This window comes from Alnus glutinosa, chromosome 7 (assembly GCF_958979055.1).
Source record: "Alnus glutinosa chromosome 7, dhAlnGlut1.1, whole genome shotgun sequence".
In the NCBI taxonomy this organism is placed as follows: domain Eukaryota; kingdom Viridiplantae; phylum Streptophyta; class Magnoliopsida; order Fagales; family Betulaceae; genus Alnus; species Alnus glutinosa.
The window spans coordinates 9,052,908-9,072,371 of NC_084892.1; the positions used below are offsets into that span (position 1 = coordinate 9,052,908).

At 34.5% G+C, this 19,464-nt stretch overlaps 3 protein-coding genes and 1 pseudogene across 3 annotated transcripts; all 4 read right to left on the reverse strand.

Moving 5' to 3' along the window:
* Nucleotides 1–2,273: 2,273 nt before the first annotated feature.
* Nucleotides 2,274–3,353, reverse strand: LOC133873612 (ubiquinol oxidase 1a, mitochondrial-like; annotated as a pseudogene).
* A 1,764-nt stretch (nucleotides 3,354–5,117) lies between these two features.
* Nucleotides 5,118–5,480, reverse strand: LOC133873219 (glycine-rich protein 5-like). Its single transcript, XM_062310950.1, has one exon. It carries the CDS (start codon nucleotides 5,478–5,480, stop codon nucleotides 5,118–5,120), a length of 363 nt encoding a protein of 120 aa, XP_062166934.1.
* A 2,537-nt stretch (nucleotides 5,481–8,017) lies between these two features.
* On the reverse strand, nucleotides 8,018–8,883 carry LOC133873565 (ubiquinol oxidase 1a, mitochondrial). The gene is made up of 2 exons (XM_062311287.1): nucleotides 8,358–8,883; nucleotides 8,018–8,259 (listed from the first exon to the last, which is right to left on the reverse strand). Exons 1-2 carry the CDS (start codon nucleotides 8,853–8,855, stop codon nucleotides 8,200–8,202), a joined length of 558 nt encoding a protein of 185 aa, XP_062167271.1. The 5' UTR covers nucleotides 8,856–8,883; the 3' UTR covers nucleotides 8,018–8,199.
* Nucleotides 8,884–14,824: 5,941 nt separating this feature from the next.
* On the reverse strand, nucleotides 14,825–17,304 carry LOC133872995 (ubiquinol oxidase 2, mitochondrial-like). Its single transcript, XM_062310695.1, has 4 exons — nucleotides 16,869–17,304; nucleotides 16,063–16,191; nucleotides 15,290–15,778; nucleotides 14,825–15,191 (listed from the first exon to the last, which is right to left on the reverse strand). The coding sequence occupies exons 1-4, from the start codon at nucleotides 17,217–17,219 to the stop codon at nucleotides 15,132–15,134; spliced, it is 1,029 nt and encodes a 342-aa protein (XP_062166679.1). The 5' UTR covers nucleotides 17,220–17,304; the 3' UTR covers nucleotides 14,825–15,131.
* Nucleotides 17,305–19,464: the final 2,160 nt, after the last annotated feature.

The following is a 19,464-nucleotide window of genomic DNA, read 5'->3' on the forward strand; positions in this document are numbered from 1 at the left end:
TGAACTTTTCATGGAAGACAAGCTAGCTTATTCACACGATTATCCATAAGCCAAGTAATTAATTAAGCTACAACTACAAGTTTTGGATTAACAATCTTTATACACGTCAAGCCTTGACCTTTTCTTTTTTCTCTCTCTTTCGGAAATTATTTTACGACCCCCTTGTGCATGCTTTTGTGCTTTTTGACATTGAAACCTCACTTCCTATTTTGATGATATTAAGATCCTTATTGTTTTGAATATTTGTAAGTTCAGACCTCCGATATTATTTTCCGTCAAATAGATAACAAAAACAACATAAAAATATAGTTATGCGGGCTCATATATATATATATAGCCGGGTTGGGTGACAAAACCCAGCATGCATGAGCTAAATTTTTTTCGGCATTTTTTTTTTTTTGGCTTTTTAGTTTTGTTGAATTTCTTAAACAGCATGCTTACCTATTTTACCAATTAAATCTTGGATCAGCCATTAAAAAAAACAAAAAAAGAAGAGTTGTTTGATAATTAATGAGACTTTAATCAACAAAAAGAAATAAAAGTGTATTATATAGCATTACTCTTTTCTAAATATTAAACACACATTCGCACTTGTAAAACAGAATGTATATAGAATATGCAGTGGAAAATAATTTTGACATGCTTCTTTTATAGAAAATGCAATGAAAAATAATTTTAAAATTCCTCAAGCCATGGTTGTTCAAGCTTACAAAATCCCAATACACATAATTTTGGAAGAAAATTTCAGAGACAGAATTCTTCAAACCTACGTCAAATTTTGACTATGTTGATGGAATACACGTACCTTTTATTTATTGGCTAGCTTAGGAAGCCTTAATCAAAGTTTCACTTTAATTTTTTTTTTTCTCCCACCGAGAAATAGCACTCAATTCCAAATAGCTAGAATTCCATTAAAATAAATTGCCAAACACTTGCAATTTGTGTTTAATTAAAATACACTAAACCACATGCGGCATATCGGTCCACACTTTAAATATTAGATAATATCATATTACATTGGCAAATACATTTAATTAGTCTAAATAATTCTAGCTGCTTTGGTTTGAATAGTGGGGCCAAGGCTCCAATTGTGTGAAAAACTAATAATTCAATTGCTAACAAGAACAAGCTATATACCCTAATATTTTGAATGGGATTTATTTATTCTAATCTTCTTTGAAAACCATTTGAATAAAGATCATAAAAATAAAATGGGACTAGCTAGTGTCCACATCTTGCAACTAAATGCATAATCATAAATTCAGTATTTTATTTTTTATTTTTTTGGAAAAAGCTTAAGTTTTCTTTTCTTCTAAAAGTGAGGTTTTGATAGATTGGGAAGTTATGTAATTGATTGGTTGGTTTAATGCTAAATTTAAGTATTCTGCACTTAAGCCAAATTAAGTATCAACTAATTAACATTTTAAAATTAAGTATGTTGTGGATAAGAATACCCAAAGTGAACCTAATTCGTGTGTCCATCCTTTCAATTTAAGTTTATTAAGAGATAATTTGGGGGGGATGGGGGGAGGAAAGGCTTATTAAAAGATAAATGTTTCTAAACTTTTTTCGATGGACTTGGCTTAGGTGCTAAAAAGATTAATGACAAAAAAAAAAAAAAAAAAAAAAAAAAAAAAAAAAAAAAACCCTACATGTGTTGTATTAACATTCTCTCTTTCTTTTCTTATGAAAAACTTGAAATTGCACTTAAGCCAAATCCTATTTGGTAAAGGTGGATCAGAATGATTATTAAAGTTACAATCACCTTTAGGCTTCACGCTATTTCTTCTTCTTTTTCTCCTTTTCCCAGTAAAAAAAAGGAAAATCCATGTTTGAAACCCTTGCACTCCTCTCTGCTTTCTCCTGTCATGAATATAATTTGGTTTGCCATTTCTGCTAAGATTAATTTGTTGGTCACCTTCTAGTAAGGTTATCTCCGACTTCCAGAAGGGTTGCTCCGGGTACAAATAAGACTCCTTTGACTGGAATAGGGTAAAGATTGTGCATAACTGTGAATGAGAACCCATTTTGCATAGAAAGTCAGGCATATTTTAGTATATTTTGCAAGAAATTCAGAGATTTGGACTTCAAGGGAAAAATAATAGAATTACACTTGGCCAAAGATACGGCTTTCGAGATTTTAAACCTGCCTTTTATCCTTTTGTACCCCATCATTTATAAACTAAACTCTTTAATTAATTGGTTTCTTTTAATTTGTATTCATCTTTATCACTTACATTTTGCACAAACTGGTTCCTTGTTCAACCTTAATTGACAAATATAACTCCACAACCTTAGTGAAAAGGGAGACGTTCACACCCAACTCCATACTGTATTTACAACAAAATCAAATTCGATAATATAGACCATATACATATGCCGGATACCATCATCACTTCTGAAAAATACTTATTCATATTAAGAAATTCTCACACTTTTCTCATAGTAGGCACCCAAAATTATAGGCTCTCAGTGATAACCAAGTGGAGCAGTAGACTCCCTCAACTCACGTCCTTGATAATGTATGTCCTGCAATTCAAAATTTGCAACGAAAAACACCACAAACATATATACAGAAGATCAGCTAAAGGGGAAAGCCTGTGACAAGTAATGAGATCATTTTACACTTACAGCTGCAAAGTGGTTGACATCGAGGTGGTGAGCCTCATCCGCTCTCACAACCATGACAATATCGCGTAAGGTTGAGTCCGCCAGCAACTGCCAGTAATCAATGGCAATGGCCGGAGTTGGCACATTCTCGATGGTGCCCTTGTCGAGTTCCTTGAGGAGCTCGGTGTACGAGTGTATTGCCTCCTCCTCGAGGTAACCGACCACACGGTGAGCAACTTTCGGAGAGATGATGTAGCCTAAGAAGTAAGCATTGAAGACAACACCTTGGACAGTAAACACAAGAGCGCGCTCGTACCACCTGGGGTTGGATACCTCCATGAAGGTCATGAGGTGCATACGCTCATTCTCAGCTTCTTCCAGCAGGGCTTTGATCCAACCACCGCTTTGCTCGAAGCGCCTCAGTGACTTGCAGTGCAGCAGCAAGCCTCACACCATCCCCGGAACAGCAGCTACAGTTTCTAGCATCATTGCCCGGCATCCATATCGCCTCTGTAACATTTATACAAACACATGGAAGAAGGAAATTTAATTAATCTCTCCAAGGGAAATTCAAACATAAAAAAAACACATGGGAATATGCAAATTAATCGCCCAAAATGACGCAGGAAAACCAACAATAGTCTAACGACTTCTTTATTAATATAATAACTGCTAACATTTTCTTTCTAAGATGTTAGAAGATCCTAATCCGGACAGGGCAACATAGGAATAGCAATTCAAAAAATTTGATACCAATGATACTAATTATTTTTATTTTAATCACATCTCAGCATGAAAAAGAAAAAAAACATACAATGAAAGTTGAAACTCAACCATCCAACCCATACTCTAACAATTTTCCTTGACAAAAAGATTGGAAAAAATATATTTAAAATATTAAAACATTTGAATCAATGACATATAATAAATAGGAAAAACTAAACTTAATCCTTTGAACTTTTATAAATTTTCACTTTAAAAAAGCGGGGCGTTAGAGAGAGAGTGAGAGAGAGAGAGAGAGAGAGAACAGTCAATGAAAGAAGAATTGGGTACTTGTTAGCTCAACCTTACCACGCTGCCTTTCTTTACATTTATTCAAGAAAGGTGATGAGTCTGATGACTCTCTTTTTTCTTTTATTTCTTAATTTTTTTTTTAATTTTTTTAGTTTTTAATAGGATATCTACATAGTGCACAAGTCATTGGTCTTTACGAGACTTCTGATCCTTAAGGTTCTCGTCGTTTTTGGTAGTTAACTTCATTTTTAATAGGTGATGTCCAACACGTGTAATATTTAAATGAAATGGGAGGTAAATGAAGGAGCCAAATTTTAAACTCAAGACATTTGGCTTTAATACGATATTAAATTACCATTTATGCCAAAAGTTTAAACTACATATATGTTGTCCATGTAGCCCATTTCAGGTCCCATTTCAGCCAAAATAAGTCGATGTCCTCCGGCCAAAATAGCTAATGCCAGCCAAAGTTATCGAAGTCCAAGTTCCGGTCATAATAGCCAATACTCAAATTCAAGCCATAGTAGCCATTCTTCAGCCACTCGATGTTCAAGATCAACGATCGCTAACAGACCGTTTATCTTGCGAAGGAATGTTAGGGATAGAAATCCGTTGTGATAGATGATTATTTGAATTCCTTAAAGCTACAATAATCAAATCATCTAAATCCTTATATTTAGAGAATTCAAATCAACATTTATCATAATGAATTTTTATCCTTAACATTTTCTATCAAACAAAAGATGGCTTTTGGTACTTATTTTCAACACCAAATCAAAACACTCACACGCCGTCGCCGGTGGCTCTAATATTCCCTGTTTGGCCGGATCTGTGTTGGTTTTTTCTGCAGTGTTATTTTTTCTGTTGTATTTCTTAGGTTTTTTCAAAGCCTGCTTATGATTTTTGCAGATATTATGGGTCTGTTTTTAGGGCTTGTTAGCTCGGATCAGCCCTCTCTTTTTAGTAGTGGAGCGTTATTGTGAAAAAGTGGCTCAAATGCCGGTTCTTGTAATATTTGTGTAGTTGTAGGCAGCACCCAAGTTAGATTTTTCTGACTTAGTGTGTAGGATGTTTGTATTTCTACTCACTTTGACAGGCCTTTAGGCTTTTACTAAAATTAATACAAGGAGCTCCATTTCTCCGTTCAAAAATTATAAAAAATAAAAAAATAAAAAATAAAAATAAAGAAAGAAAGAAAGATAAATCAACCATTGAAACTCTAACTCACCCAATTGGCCAACCCACATCAACCCATAAGCTTAAACCACATAAATCCAAAATCAAAAGAATCAACGTAAATTTCTTACCTTCCTATCATTTTTTATCCTACAAATAGCAAATAGAAAATACAGCATACATGCTCATAAAAAAAAACAAACAAACAAACAAAGAAAAAACACTAAACATGCTTAGCGTATATGGGAGAAGAGAGAACTTATACAACGTTCATCGCAGGAAATGGAAAGTACTAGTATTGAATTATCCCATTTTTCTCAATGACCAACACCACCACCACCACCACAACCACCTCCACCACCGCCGCCGCCACCACCAACGCCGCCGCTACCACCACAACCACCTCCACCACCCCCACCACAACCACCTCCACCAACGCCGCCACCACCAACGCCGCCGCTACCACCACAACCACCTCCACCACCACTGCCGCCGCCGCCGTGGCGGCGGCGGCGAGATGTTCCCGAGTCACCATCAACACAAGCAAAGATGAGCATTGATATAATTGAGAGAGACATGATAATCATGGCGAGCAAAAGTAGGCCACCCGAGCCCTCCAACACAACACTTGGATCATCAACATGGGCATCACTAACTAGAGCACCAAAATCTCTCACCATTTGTGGGATTTCCTTCTCTTTCTAAGATTTTTAATAGCTCAATACTAGTGTATGTATATATATACACTCTCAAGTTTAATAACGTCAACTTAACTCCAAGTTCATCCAAAAAAAAAAAAAAAAATTTAATGACTTCAAACATGTAGGCCGGAACTAGGAATTTTCCCATATTTTTTTTCTATTATAATTCGATCGGGTCCACGTATATTAATAACATTATTTTTTTTGGATGAATATATTAATTAATAACATTCTTCATTGACCTTTTTATGGAAGACAAGCTAGCTTATTCACACGATTATCCATAAGACCAAGTAATTAATTAAGCTACAACTACAAGTTTTGGATTAACAATCTTTATACAAGTCAAGCCCTTGACCTTTTCTCTTTTCTCTCTCTTTTGGAAATTATTTTACGACCCCCTTATGCATGCTTTTGTGCTTTTTGACATTGAAACCTCACTTCCTAATTTGATGATATTAAGATCCTTATTGTTTTGAATATTTGTATATTCAGACATCCGATACTATTTTCCGTCAAATAGATAACATAAACAACATAAAAATATAGTTATGCGGGTTCATATATATATATATATATATATATATATATATATATATATATATATATATATATATATATATATATATAGCCGGGTTGGGTGACAAAACCCAGCATGCAAGAGCTAAATTTTTTTCGGCATTTATTTATTTTTTTTTAATTTTATTTCGCTTTTTAGTTTTGTTGAATTTCTTAAACAGCATGCTTACCTATTTTACCAATTAATTCTTGGATCAGTCATTTAAAAAAACAAAAAAAGATGAGTTGTTTGATAATTAATGTCACTTTAATCAACAAAATGAAATAAAAGTGTATTATATATATAGCATTACTCTTTTTTAAATATTAAACACATGCACATTCACACTTGTAAAACAGAATGTATATAGAATATGCAGTGGAAAATAATTTTGACATGCTTCTTTTATAGAAAATGCAGTGAAAAATAATTTTAAAATTCCTCAAGCCATGGTTGTTCAAGCTTACAATCCCAACACACATAATTTTAGAAGAAAATTTTAGAGACAGAATTCTTCAAACCTACGTCAAATTTTGACTATATATGTTGATGGAATACACATACCTTTTAATTTATTTATTGGCTAGCTTAGGAAGCCTTAATCAATGTTTCACTTTAATTTTATTTTTTTCTCCCACCTAGAAATAGCACTCAATTCCAAATAGCTAGAATTCCATTAAAATAAATTACCAAACACTTGCAATTTGTGTTTAATTAAAATACACTAAACCACATGCGGCATATCGGTCCACACTTTAAATATTAGATAATATCATATTACATTGGCAAATGCATTTAATTAGTCTAAATAATTCTGCTTTGGTTTGAATAGTGGGGCCAAAAGGCTCCAATTGTGTGAAAAACTAATAATTCAATTGCTAAAAAGAACAAGCTACCCTAATATTTTGAATGGGATTTATTTATTCTAAATCTTCTTTGAAAACCATTTTAATAAAGATCATGAAAAAAAAAAAAAAAAAAAAAAAATGGGACTAGCTAGTGTCCACATCTTGCCACTAATTAAATGCATAATCATAAATCTATCAGTATTTTATTTTTTATTTTTTTGGAAAAGGATACAAGGGTTATCTTAAGTTTTCTTTTCTTCTAAAATTGAGGTTTTGATAGATTGGGAAGTTATGTAATTGATTGGTTGGTTTGATGCAAAATTCAAGTATTCTGCATTATCAACTACTTAACATTTCAAAATTAAGTATGTTGTGGATAAGAATACCCAAAGTGAACCTAATTGGTGTGTCCATCCTTTCAATTTAAGTTTATTAAGAGATAAAAAGTTGGATTTGGCTTAGGTGCTAAAAAAAAAAAAAAAAACTACGTGTTCTAATAACATTCTTTCTTTCTTTTCTTATGAAAAACTTGAAATTGCACTTAAGCCAAATCCGATTTAGTAAAGGTGGATAGGAATGGTTATTAAAGTTACAATCACCTTTAGGTTTCAGGCTATTTCTTCTTCTTTTCCCAGTAAAAGAAAAGGAAAATCTTAAATGTTTGAAACCCTTGCACTCCTCTCTGCTTTCTCCTGTCATGAATATAATTTGGTTTGCCATTTCTGCTAAGATGTGTTGGTCACCTTCTAGTAAGGTTATCTTCAACTTCCAGAAGGCTTGCTCCAGGCACAAATAAGATTTGATTGACTGGAATAGGGTAAACTGGTAAAGATTGTGCATAACTGTGAATGAGAACCCATTTTGCATAGAAACTCAGGCATATTTGAGTATACTTTGCAAGAAATTCAGAGATTTGAACTTTAAGGGAAAAGTAAAAGAATTACACTTGGCCAAAAATTCGCCTGCCTTTTACCCTTTTGCACCCTATCATTTATAAACTAAACTCTTTGGTTTCTTTTAATTTTTATTCGTCTTTATCACTTAACATTTTTCACAAACTCGTTCCTTGTTCAAGTTCAACCTTAATTGAAAAATACAACTCCACAACCTTTGTGAAAAGGGAGATGTTCACACCCAAGTAACTTCATACTGTATTTACAACAAAATCAAATTGATAATATAGACCATATGCATATGCCGGATACCATCATCACTTCTGAAAAATACTTATTCATGTTAAGAAATTCTCACTCTTTCCTCATATATAGTAAGCACCCAAAATTATAGGCTCTCAGTGATAACCAAATGGAGCAGGAGACTCCCTCAACTCACGTCCTTGATAATGTATGTCCTGCAATTCAAAATTTGCAACGAAAAATACCATAAACAACATACAGAAGAGCTAAAGGGGAAAGCCTGTAACATTTGATGAGAACATTTTATACTTACAGCTGCAAAGTGGTTGACATCGCGGTGGTGAGCCTCATCCGCTCTCACAACCATGACAACATCGTGTAAGGTTGAGTCTGCCGGCAGCTGCCAGTAATCAATGGCAATGGCCGGAGCCGGCATGCTCTCGATGGTGCCCTTGTCGAGTTCCTTGAGGAACTCGGTGAACGAGTGTATTGCCTCCTCCTCCAGGTAACCCACCACACGGTGAGCGAATTTCAGAGAGATGATATAGCCTAAGAAGTAAGCATTGAAGAAAACACCTTGGACAGTAAACACAAGAGCGCGCTCGTACCATCTGGGGTTGGATACCTCCATAAAGGTCATGAGGTGCATACGCTCATTCTCAGCTTCTTCCAGCAGGGCTTTGATCCAACCGCCGCTTTGCTCGAAGCGCCTCAGTGACTTGCAGTGCAGCAACAAGCCTCCCACCATGCCCGGAACAGCAGCTACAGTTTCTAGCATCATTGCCCGGCATCCATATCGCCTTTGTAACATTTATACAAACACATGGAAGAAGGAAATTTAAGTAATCTCTCCAAGGGAAATTCAAACATAAAAAAAACACATGGGAATATGCAAATTAATCGCCCAAAATGACACAGGAAAACCAACAATAGTTTAACGACTTGTTTATTAATATAATAACTGCTAACATTTTCTTTCTAAGATGTTAGAAGATCGTCCTAATCCGGGCAGGGCAACATAGGAATAGAAATTCAAAATTTTTGATACCAATGATACTAATTATTTTTATTTTAATCACATCTCAGCATGAAAAAAAAAAAAAAAAAAACATACATTGAAAGTTGAAACTCAACCATCCAACCCATACTCTAACAATTGTCCTCGACAAAAAGATTGGAAAAAATATGTTTAAAATAATAAAACATTTGAATCAATGACATATAATAAATAGGAAAAACTTAACTTAATCCCTTAAACTTTTATAAATTTTCACTTACGCTTTTTATAAAAAGCGGGGCGTTACAGAGAGAGAGAGAGAGATAGAGCAGTCAATGAAAGAAGAATTGGGTACTAGTTAGCTCAACCTTACCACACTGCCTTTCTTGACATTTATTCAGGAAAGGTGATGACTCTGATGACTCTCTCTTTTTTCTTTTATTTCTTAATTTTTTAAGTTTTTAGTAGGATATCTACATATTGCACAATTCATTGGTCTTTATGTGACTTCTGATCCTTTAGGTACTCGGTCCTTTTTGGTACTTCATTTTTAATAGGTGATGTTCAATACGTGTAATATTTAAGTGAAATGGGAGGTAAATGAATGAGCTAAATTTTAAACTCAAGACATTTGACTCTAATATCATGTTAAATTACTATTTATCCCAAAAACTTAAGCTATATATATATAGCTTAAGTAGGGGTGGGCATGGGCCGGATTGGGCCAAATTTGCATGTTTTTCATAACCCGCCCCGCAGTGAACGGATTTGAAAATCAAGATCCGCAACCCGCATAGTGAATGGTCAACCCGCTGGGTCTTGGGTAGTGCGGATCGGGACGGGTTCATACGGGTTCGGGTATTTTTTTTATGGGCCCAAAACCAAAAAAATAATTCACAATCTTGTTAACCCAATTCAAAATTTGAAAATTTCTATTGAATCAACTTCACCAGCAACACAATAACAAGAAGAAAGAACTAGAATTACCAACAAACCTAACTGTAAATAACTTTTTTATTCTTTTATGCGATTGTAGATTGAATGAGTATGTGTATGTGAGAATGTAGAGATAAAAGTGTATATAAAAATGGAATAAGAATAGAGATGAAATGGAAAGTGTAGAATTGAATGAAATCAAAGGTACACAATCTGGGCAATTCATGAGTCTTATAATTTTTTTGGAGAAAATTTGATGAAATCAAAGGCACACTCCTAATCATGATTCTTATAATTTTTTTGAGAAAAATTTGATGGTACGAGTATAAAGGGATTGCGGGGCGGGGCGGGTGTGTGGGTGAGAAAAAAATTTAATACCGCAACCCGCCCCATAAATCACGGATTGGCATATTTAGGATCCTCACTTTTTTAGAAATGTTTATATCCGTTATTGACGGGGCGGGTTTGCGGGTACAGGTGGGTTTTGCACACCCCTAATTTCAAGCCCCGTTTAGGCCAAAATAAGTCGATGTCCGAATTCCGACCAAAATAGCCAATGCCAGCCAGAGTTGCCGAAATCCAAGTTCCGGTCATAATAGCCAATATTCAAATTCAAGCCATAGTAGCCATTCTTCAGCCACTCGATGAATCAACGATCACTAACAAATCGTTCATCTTGCGGAGGAATGTTAGTGATAGAAATTCGTTGTGATATATGATTATTTGAATTCCCTAAAACTACAGTAATCAAATCATCTAAATCCCTTAATTTAGAGAATTCAAATCAACATTTATCATAATGAATTGTTATCCTTAACATTTTCTATCAAACAAAAGACAGCTTTTGGTACTTATTTTCAACACCAAATCAAAACACTAAAACCAACTTCAAACTCAAGGAAAATCAACCATTGAAACTCCAACACATGAACCCAATTAGCCAACCCCCATCGACCCATAAGCTTAAACCACATAAATCCAAAATCAAAACAATCAACGTATATTTCTCACCCTCCTGATCATCAAAACCTTATTTTTTATTCTACAAATAGCAAATAGAAAATACACCATACACTGCCACCGCGCTTGCGACGTGTTCTCGAGCTACCATCAGCACAAGAAAATATAAGCATGGATATAATTGAGAGGGACATGATAATCAAGCCAAGCAAAAGTAGGCCACCCGTGCCCTCCAACGGAACACCTGGATCATCGACATGAGCAGCACCAACTAGAGCACCAAAATCTCTCACCATTTGTGGAATTTCCTTCTCTTTCTAAGATTTTTAATAGCTCAATATATATATATACTCAAGTTTAATAACTTCTACTTAACTCCAAGTTCATCAAAAAAAAAAATTGAAATTTATAGCCAGCCTGCACATTTCTGATAACTTTCCTTGAAATTTATTGACTAGAAACTGGTAGGAACTAAGAATTTTCCCATATTTTATTCTGTTATTCGATCGGGTCCACGTATATTAATAACATTTTTTTTTTTTTTTGGATGAATGTATTAATAACATTCTTCATTGAACTTTTCATGTAAGACAAGCTAGCTAGCTTATTCACACGATTATCCATAAGACCAAGTAATTAATTAAGCTACAATACAAGTTTTGGATTACCAATCTTTATACAAGTCAAGCCCATGACCTTTTCTTTTTTCCTCTCTCTTTTGGAAATTATTTTACGACCCCCTTGTGCTTTTCTGCTTTTTGACATTGAAACCTCACTTCCTAATTTGATGAAATTACGATCCTAGCTTGTTTTGAATATTTGTAAATTCAGACCTCTGGTACTTTTTCCGTCAAATAGACAACGTAAACATTTAAAAAAATAAAAAAAAAAAATAGTTTTGCCCAAAAGGGCGGAGGGGCGGAACCAGAATTTGTGGTGTACGTGGAGAGACTACCTTAAATAAATACATATAGTCTCTTCATGTGTGTCTGTTCTTCATTGAAATTTTTATGCAAGAGGAGAAGCTTATGTGATAAAAAATACTGTAAATTAAATGGTTAATTTCTGCAGATATAAATAGATATTTCAGCCACCCACAAAACAAATTATCCATAAGATATGACCAACTAATTAATTAAGCTAGAACCACAATTAAGTTTTGGATTACCAATCTCAACATGCAAGTCAAGAACTTTAGCAATCTTTATACAAGTCAAGCCCTTGACTTGACTTGACTTAGTCAAGGGCTTGACTTGTATAATTTTAAAAATATATAATTTTAAAATTCCTCAAGACACATTGTTCAAGCTTACAAAATCCCAACACACAAAATTTTAGAGACAGAATTCTTCAAACCTACGTCAAATTTTGACTATGTTGATGAAATACACATACGTTTTAATTTATTTATTGGCTAGCTTAGGAAGCTTTAATCAAAGTTTCACTTTAATTTTTTTTTTTCTCCCACCGAGATATAGCACTCAATTCCATTAAAATAAATGGTTAAATACTTTTTTGCCTCGTGTGGTTTAAAAATTTATTTTTTGTCCTCTTAGTTTACATTTTTTTCATAGATGGTACATGTGCTACGGAAAAAGACGGAGATAGTACCTTCGTCCATTTTTCTGTCCAAAACTAACGTATGGCCATGTCATCGGACAAGTGTTGGTATAATAATGTGATATCTGTCCCCAAATGCAACGTCAGCGCCACGTCAGCGCTGACATGGCTACCATATTTTTTTTTTATTTTTAGGATTTTTTATTTTTTTTAAAAAAAAATTATAGAAGTGGCTCAGCCACCCCCAAGCCCAGTTTTTGGGGTGGCCGAACCACCACCATAGCCTATGGGGTGGTTCAGCCACCCCCATTTTTGGCCCTTGGAGATGGTTCAACCACCCCCAAAACTGGCCTTAGTCACCCCTACAATTTTTATCTTTTATTTTTTAAAAAAAGTCCTTAAAATAATAAAAAAAAATTTAAAAAAATATGATAGCGACGTCAGCGCTGGCGTGGCGCTAACATTGCATTTGGGGACACTTGTCTGATGACATGGCCAGACTTTAGTTTTAGATGGACAAATCGTTGGAGGCTAGGTATCATCTCCGTCTTTTCCCATAACACATGTACTACCTATGAAAAAAATGAAAAAACTCAGAGGGCAAAAAATAAAGTTTTTAAACTACAATGGGGTGTAAGGTATTTAATCCTAAAATAAATTACCAAACACTTGCAATTTGTGTTTAATTAAAATACACTAAACCATGTGCGGCATATCGGTCCACACTTTAAATATTAGATAATATCATATTACATTGGCAAATACATTTAATTAGTCTAAATAATTCTGCTTTGGTTTGAATAGTGGGGCCAAGGCTCCAATTGTGTGAAAAACTAATAATTCAATTGCTAACAAGAACAAGTCACCCTAATATTTTGAATGGGATTTATTTATTCTAATCTTCTTTGAAAATCATTTTAATAAAGATCATAAAAAAAAAAAAAAAAAAAAAAAAAAATGGGACTAGTGTCCACTGTCCACATCTTGCAACTAAATGCATAATCATAAATCTATCAGTATTTTATTATTTTTTTGGAAAAAGCTACAAGGGTTATCTTAAGTTTTCTTTTCTTCAAATAGTGAGGTTTTGATAGATTGGGAAGTTATGTAATTGATTGGTTGGTTTGATGCTAAATTTAAGCATTCTTCATCATCAACTAATTAATTACATTTCAAAATTAAGTATGTTGTGGATAAGAATACCCAAAGTGAACCTAATTGGTGCATCCATCCTTTCAATTTAAGTTTATTAAAAGATAAATGTTTCTAAATTCTTTTCGTTGAATTTGGTTTAAGTGCCGTAAAAAAATAAATAATAAATAAATAAATAATAAAAACATGTGTTGGAGTGACTTTTTTTCAATGGTTCATATTTAATTTTATTCTTTCTTTCTTTTCTTATGAAAAACTTGAAATTGCACTTAAGCCAAATCCTATTTGGTAAAGGTAGATCAGAATGATTATTTAAGTTACAATCACCTTTAGGCTTCAGGCTATTTCTTCTTCTTCTTCTCCTTTTCCCAGTAAAGAAAAGGAAAATCCTAAATGTTTGTAAGAAACCCTTGCACTCCTCTCTGCTTTCTCCTGTGATGAATATAATTTGGTTTGCCATTTCTACTAAGATTTGTTGGTCACCTTCTAGTAAGGTTATCTCCAACTTCCAGAAGGCTTGCTCCAGGCACAAATAAGACTCCATTGACTGGAATAGGGTAAAGATTGTGCATAACTGTGAATGAGAACCCATTTTGCATAGAAAGTCAGGCATATTTGAGTATATTTTGCAAGAAATTCATAGATTTGGACTTTAAGGGAAAAGTAATAGAATTACACTTGGCCAAAGATACGGCTTTTGAGATTTTAAACCTGCCTTTTACTACCCTTTTGCACCCTATCATTTATAAACTAAACTCTTTTTTTTCTTCTAATTTTTAGGGTTAAATACGTTTTTACTCCATATGATTTAATGCATTTATTTTTTGCTCCATGTGGTTTATTTTATATTGTAGATAATACCTCGTTTATTGTTAATGACGGAGATGGTACCTCCATCCAAACTTCTGTCAAAAAATTGACGGAAGTCCACGTCAACATTTCTAGCTTAAAAAAATAAAAAGGAGGTTAATCTCCCCCTCCTTTTTTTTATTCAATTATTTTTTTATATAATTTTTTTAAGTTTTTTAATTTTTAATTAAGTATAGGACACATGTCAACACCTTAGAGGTGTTGACGTGGACTTCCGTTAAATTTTAGACGGAAGTAACATCTCCATCATTAGTCATAAACGAGGTACCATCTACAATATGAAATTGGTCAGAAGAAGCAAAAAATAAAGACGTTAAACCACACGGGGTTAAACGTATTTAACCCTAATTTTTTTTCAACTTAATTTATCACTTACATTTTTCACAAACTCGTTCCTTGGTCAACTTTAATTGACAAATAGAACTCCACAACCTTAGTGAAAAGGGAGATGTTCACACCCAAATAACTCCATAACGTATTTACAACAAAATCAAATTGATAATACAGACCATATGCATATGCCGGATACCATCATCACTTCTGAAAAATACTTATTGATATTAAGAAATTCTCACACTTTCCTCATAGTAAGCAACCCAAAATTATAGGCTCTCAGTGATAACCAAGTGGAGCAGGAGACTCCCTCAACTCACGTCCTTGATAATGTATGTCCTGCAATTCAAAATTTGCAACGAAAAACACCATAAACATACAGATGATCAGCTAAAGGGGAAAGCCTGTGACAAGGAATGAGATCATTTTATACTTACAGCTGCAAAGTGGTTGACATCGCGGTGGTGAGCCTCATCCGCTCTCACAACCATGACAACATCGCGTAAGGTTGAGTCCGCCGGCAGCTGCCAGTAATCAACGGCAATGGCCGGAGCCGGCACGTTCTCGATAGTGCCCTTGTCGAGTTCCTTGAGGAACTCGGTGTACGAGTGTATTGCCTCCTCCTCGAGGTAACCCACCACACGGTGAGCGAATTTCGGAGAGATGATATAGCCCAAGAAGTAAGCATTGAAGAAAACACCTTGGACAGTAAACACAAGAGCGCGCTCGTACCACCTGGGGTCGGATACCTCCATGAAGGTCATGAGGTGCATACGCTCATTCTCAGCTTCTTCCAGCAGGGCTTTGATCCAACCGCCGCTTTGCTCGAAGCGCCTCAGTGACTTGCAGTGCAGCAACAAGCCTCCCACCATGCCCGGAACAGCAGCTACAGTTTCTAGCATCATTGCCCGGCATCCATATCGCCTCTGTAACATTTATACAAACACAATTTTATTTAAATTTTTTCAATTTTGTCTCAAATTTTTTAAATCATCTAAACATAACTTTAAAAAATAAATTTATTCATTATTCACAATTTAAAATATAATAAAAAAAATCGCCCATCCTAAAGTTTCTAACATGCTCTTTAATCGGGCGGAGACAAAATCAGAAATAATTTGCCAGAAAAGAGGGCCTCCGATATTGAAATAATTACAACAAGACTAATAAATTAAGACTGCACATAAATAATATTTAAAGAAACAAGCACCTGAAAGAACAAGTCAGTCGGCCATCTGAGGGATTTGACGGTCCAAAAAGCCAATTTGTCCATAAACGTAGCGGGCACGTGGTGCTTCTTCAGATCAATTGAAAGATCCGCTTGGTACGCCTCCCATGGCTGATTCCATCGTCCATACACACACCATGACAATCATAGCATAAATCAGTAATTTCCATCGCTAAACAAATTTAAAATATTACAAAAAATTATAATTTCTTTTACAGAAATTCCTTCTTATAATATTTTATTAAAAAAAACATGTATATTTCAGAGATTTCCAAAAAATTAAAAACTTTTCAGCAAGATTCCCAAAATCAAAATACAACATAAATTATAAAAGAACAGAATAACCGTGTACGTACTATTAAAAATGGGTTTTTTTTTTTTAAAAAAAAAAATTCTCAAGAGAAAAAAAATAGCACTACCAAATCACCCTATAAATTTAATTTATATTTTAATTAACTTAAATTCAATACATAAAAGAAATGAAAAATGAATGACGTAAAATATTTTTGATAACAAGGTTAAATTATTATATATGAGAGCTTCTACACATCCTCCCCTCATCCCTCCTTATCACCCTTTTATAATAAAAAAAATTGATTTTTATTAAAAAGTTGTCTCTAATGTCACATCATAGACAACTTTTTAATAAAAACCAATTTTTTTAAGGAAAAGGCGGTGACAAAGAAGATGAGAGCCTCCTCTTTAGCATTTCCCATTATATATTCCATTTAGGTGAAGAATTTAACCATTTAATTTATATTTTGTTAATTGTGTATATAAGTACGTACCCTAAAGCAAGTCCACCTCCAATCGGTGCCATCCTTTTTCACAATCTTCCCAGACGGCACGCCCCAATAACTCACAATCTCCTTCTTCTCGGCCTTATCGTTCTCACTAATGGAAATACTTGGCTTACCGTTCTCCACCTGCTGCTGCTGCTGCGCCACGGCGCTGAAGTTCCGGACGCCGGCGATCCAACTCGCGCCTAACGTATTGGTCGCGTTCCCGTTCATGATTCCGGCCAAAACAGATTTTCCGTTGGCCACGCCACGGGCGGCGGTGGCGGAGTGAGAGAAGAGGCGCGCGTCGAACGCGGCCAGCATAGATCCGGCGAGCCTGGCCCCACCTTGACGCATCATCGTGCTCTGATTGTTGAGAGGTCTTGGCAGAAGAGAAAGAAAAAAAAGGTTTTTCTGGGGTTTTGACTTTGGTGATAGGGTTTAAGACAGACTTGTGTATATGTTGTTGCAGTTATATATACGTTCAAGTTAACTATGGTTAGGTTCGTGAGTTAGCCTCTTATTTACTCGACGGTTGTTCCTGATATTTCCAGTCTAGAAGTTGTGATGAATTGACGTAATTGTCCTTGACCAATGTCTATCTATAGCGTGCTACTTGCTGGAGTTTTTATTTTTTTTTTATTATTATTATTAATTTTGTTGAGAAAACTATGTGCTGGAGTTATGTGTGGCACACGGGGTGCGGATATTTTAGTAATTTTTGGTAGACGAAAAGAATTTGTCGACTACAAGTAAAGGCGGTTGTAGCGTAGCGTTTGTTCAATCTTGGGGACCAAGGCAAGGGTATATGGGTTGAGTTAAGTTGCGTGGTGGACACGAACGATGGTTAATAAAAAATAAAAAATAAAAAATAACTCTGCACGTTTGCCAAGTTGGCAGTTTCCAATTTGGAAGCTCCCACGCTGTGGGAACTTTTTTTGACCAGTTTGACCGGTGGCGGGCAGGCTGAAATCACGCACTTGTCAGTGGCAAAGAACACGACGCGTTGCAAATATATATTGAACTGTTTTTCAAAAAGGAGGGAGAAAAATTGTCACTACGACTTTACATATCAAAAGTAACACACGAAACAACTTCCTCGAAGGTCGGAGGAACTAACCTCATTCATACATTCATGACTTTTTTTTCTTTTTTCTCTTTTTAACTGAATAAGGTAAATATATATATATATATATATTATCCTTAAAAACTATCACTCAATTGTCAATGTCTTTCTCAAATCATTAACATGTTTTGGTAGTTTAGGGAGGACATTAACACAATTGGTGATTTGGGAGGGATTGGATATTGACAATAATATAGTAATTTAAAGAGCTTATGAGTACTTTTTATTTTTCTTTTTCTTCTTTTTTTTTCTTTTTTTTTCTCGTATGCTTCTCACATATTTTTAAGTCATGTTACACGCCTATATCCGACCCATTTCCTGTCCATCCCATTTTCACATCTATTATTGGATTGGTTTGATCAAGTAGGTCCCACAAAATTTAATGATTGATTTGAAAAAATTTGCTATAAGAGATGCATAGCGGATGAGAAGGGGGTGAATGTCTATCATTTTTTCTTTTTTCTTTTTTAGAGAACTTCACTCAACTCTTTTAAATTGTCGCCACTTTTGCAATTACCCTCTAAACTTCAAAAACTTTTAATTTAATGTATCTATTTTTCAATTTCACTCCTCCGTTAATATTTTTCGTTAAATGTCAGTCTAAATTTTTAAAATATCACTCTTTAAAAAAATAAAAAATAAAAAATCAATGACTCAGACGTGAGTGCAAGCATCTCTCTATTGCCATTCAAGAATTAACTTCTTCCTCCTCTCATACATGGTTTTCTTTTCTGGGTTGCATGTGAATTTTAGTTGTGTAGGGTGGAAATGAAGAAATTAGGGTCTTGTGGGGCATTTCAGGTGATGGTTAGAGGTCATAAAAGTCGCACAATTCTCCTCTACTGGTATGTACGTAGTATGTACATTCCAATTGCTCTCAAAATTGTTTTCATATGTGGTTGGATTTGGCAAGACATACAGACCAATCTGACATTTGGATTTGGTGGATGATTTTCAACGATGAATTCGCTCACTTTTGTACTAATAACATTGTATAGACCTCAACTTTCTATTTTTTCAAGTTTTTTGTATCAAATTCATTTTATACGTTTTTTTTTTTTTTTTTATGAGAGAGAAGTCGTTGAGAGAGAGAGAGACTAGTCATTATGTAAAATCAAGCATCATATGACCTTCTTCTTTCTTCTTTTTTTAAAAGATGAATGGAACAAGAAATTATATCAGCAATCTATAACAAAATAAGAAAGGAACACAAATGTCCTACAAATTAGGTTGTATGAACCTCCAAAAAAGTGACATATGTCTCATAACACGTGATAAACACATGTTTTTCTAATAGTTTATGCTTCTCACATGTGTATTTAATAGTATTAATAAGAAAGCATGTGTTTCTCATATGCATAAACGACACATGTCACTTTTTAAAGGTCGGGTTGTTTGTAGGAAATTTGTATCCAAAAAAAAAAAACATTTACACTATCTATTGCAACAATCCATTCTACGCTTCAAAGAGGATCCTTG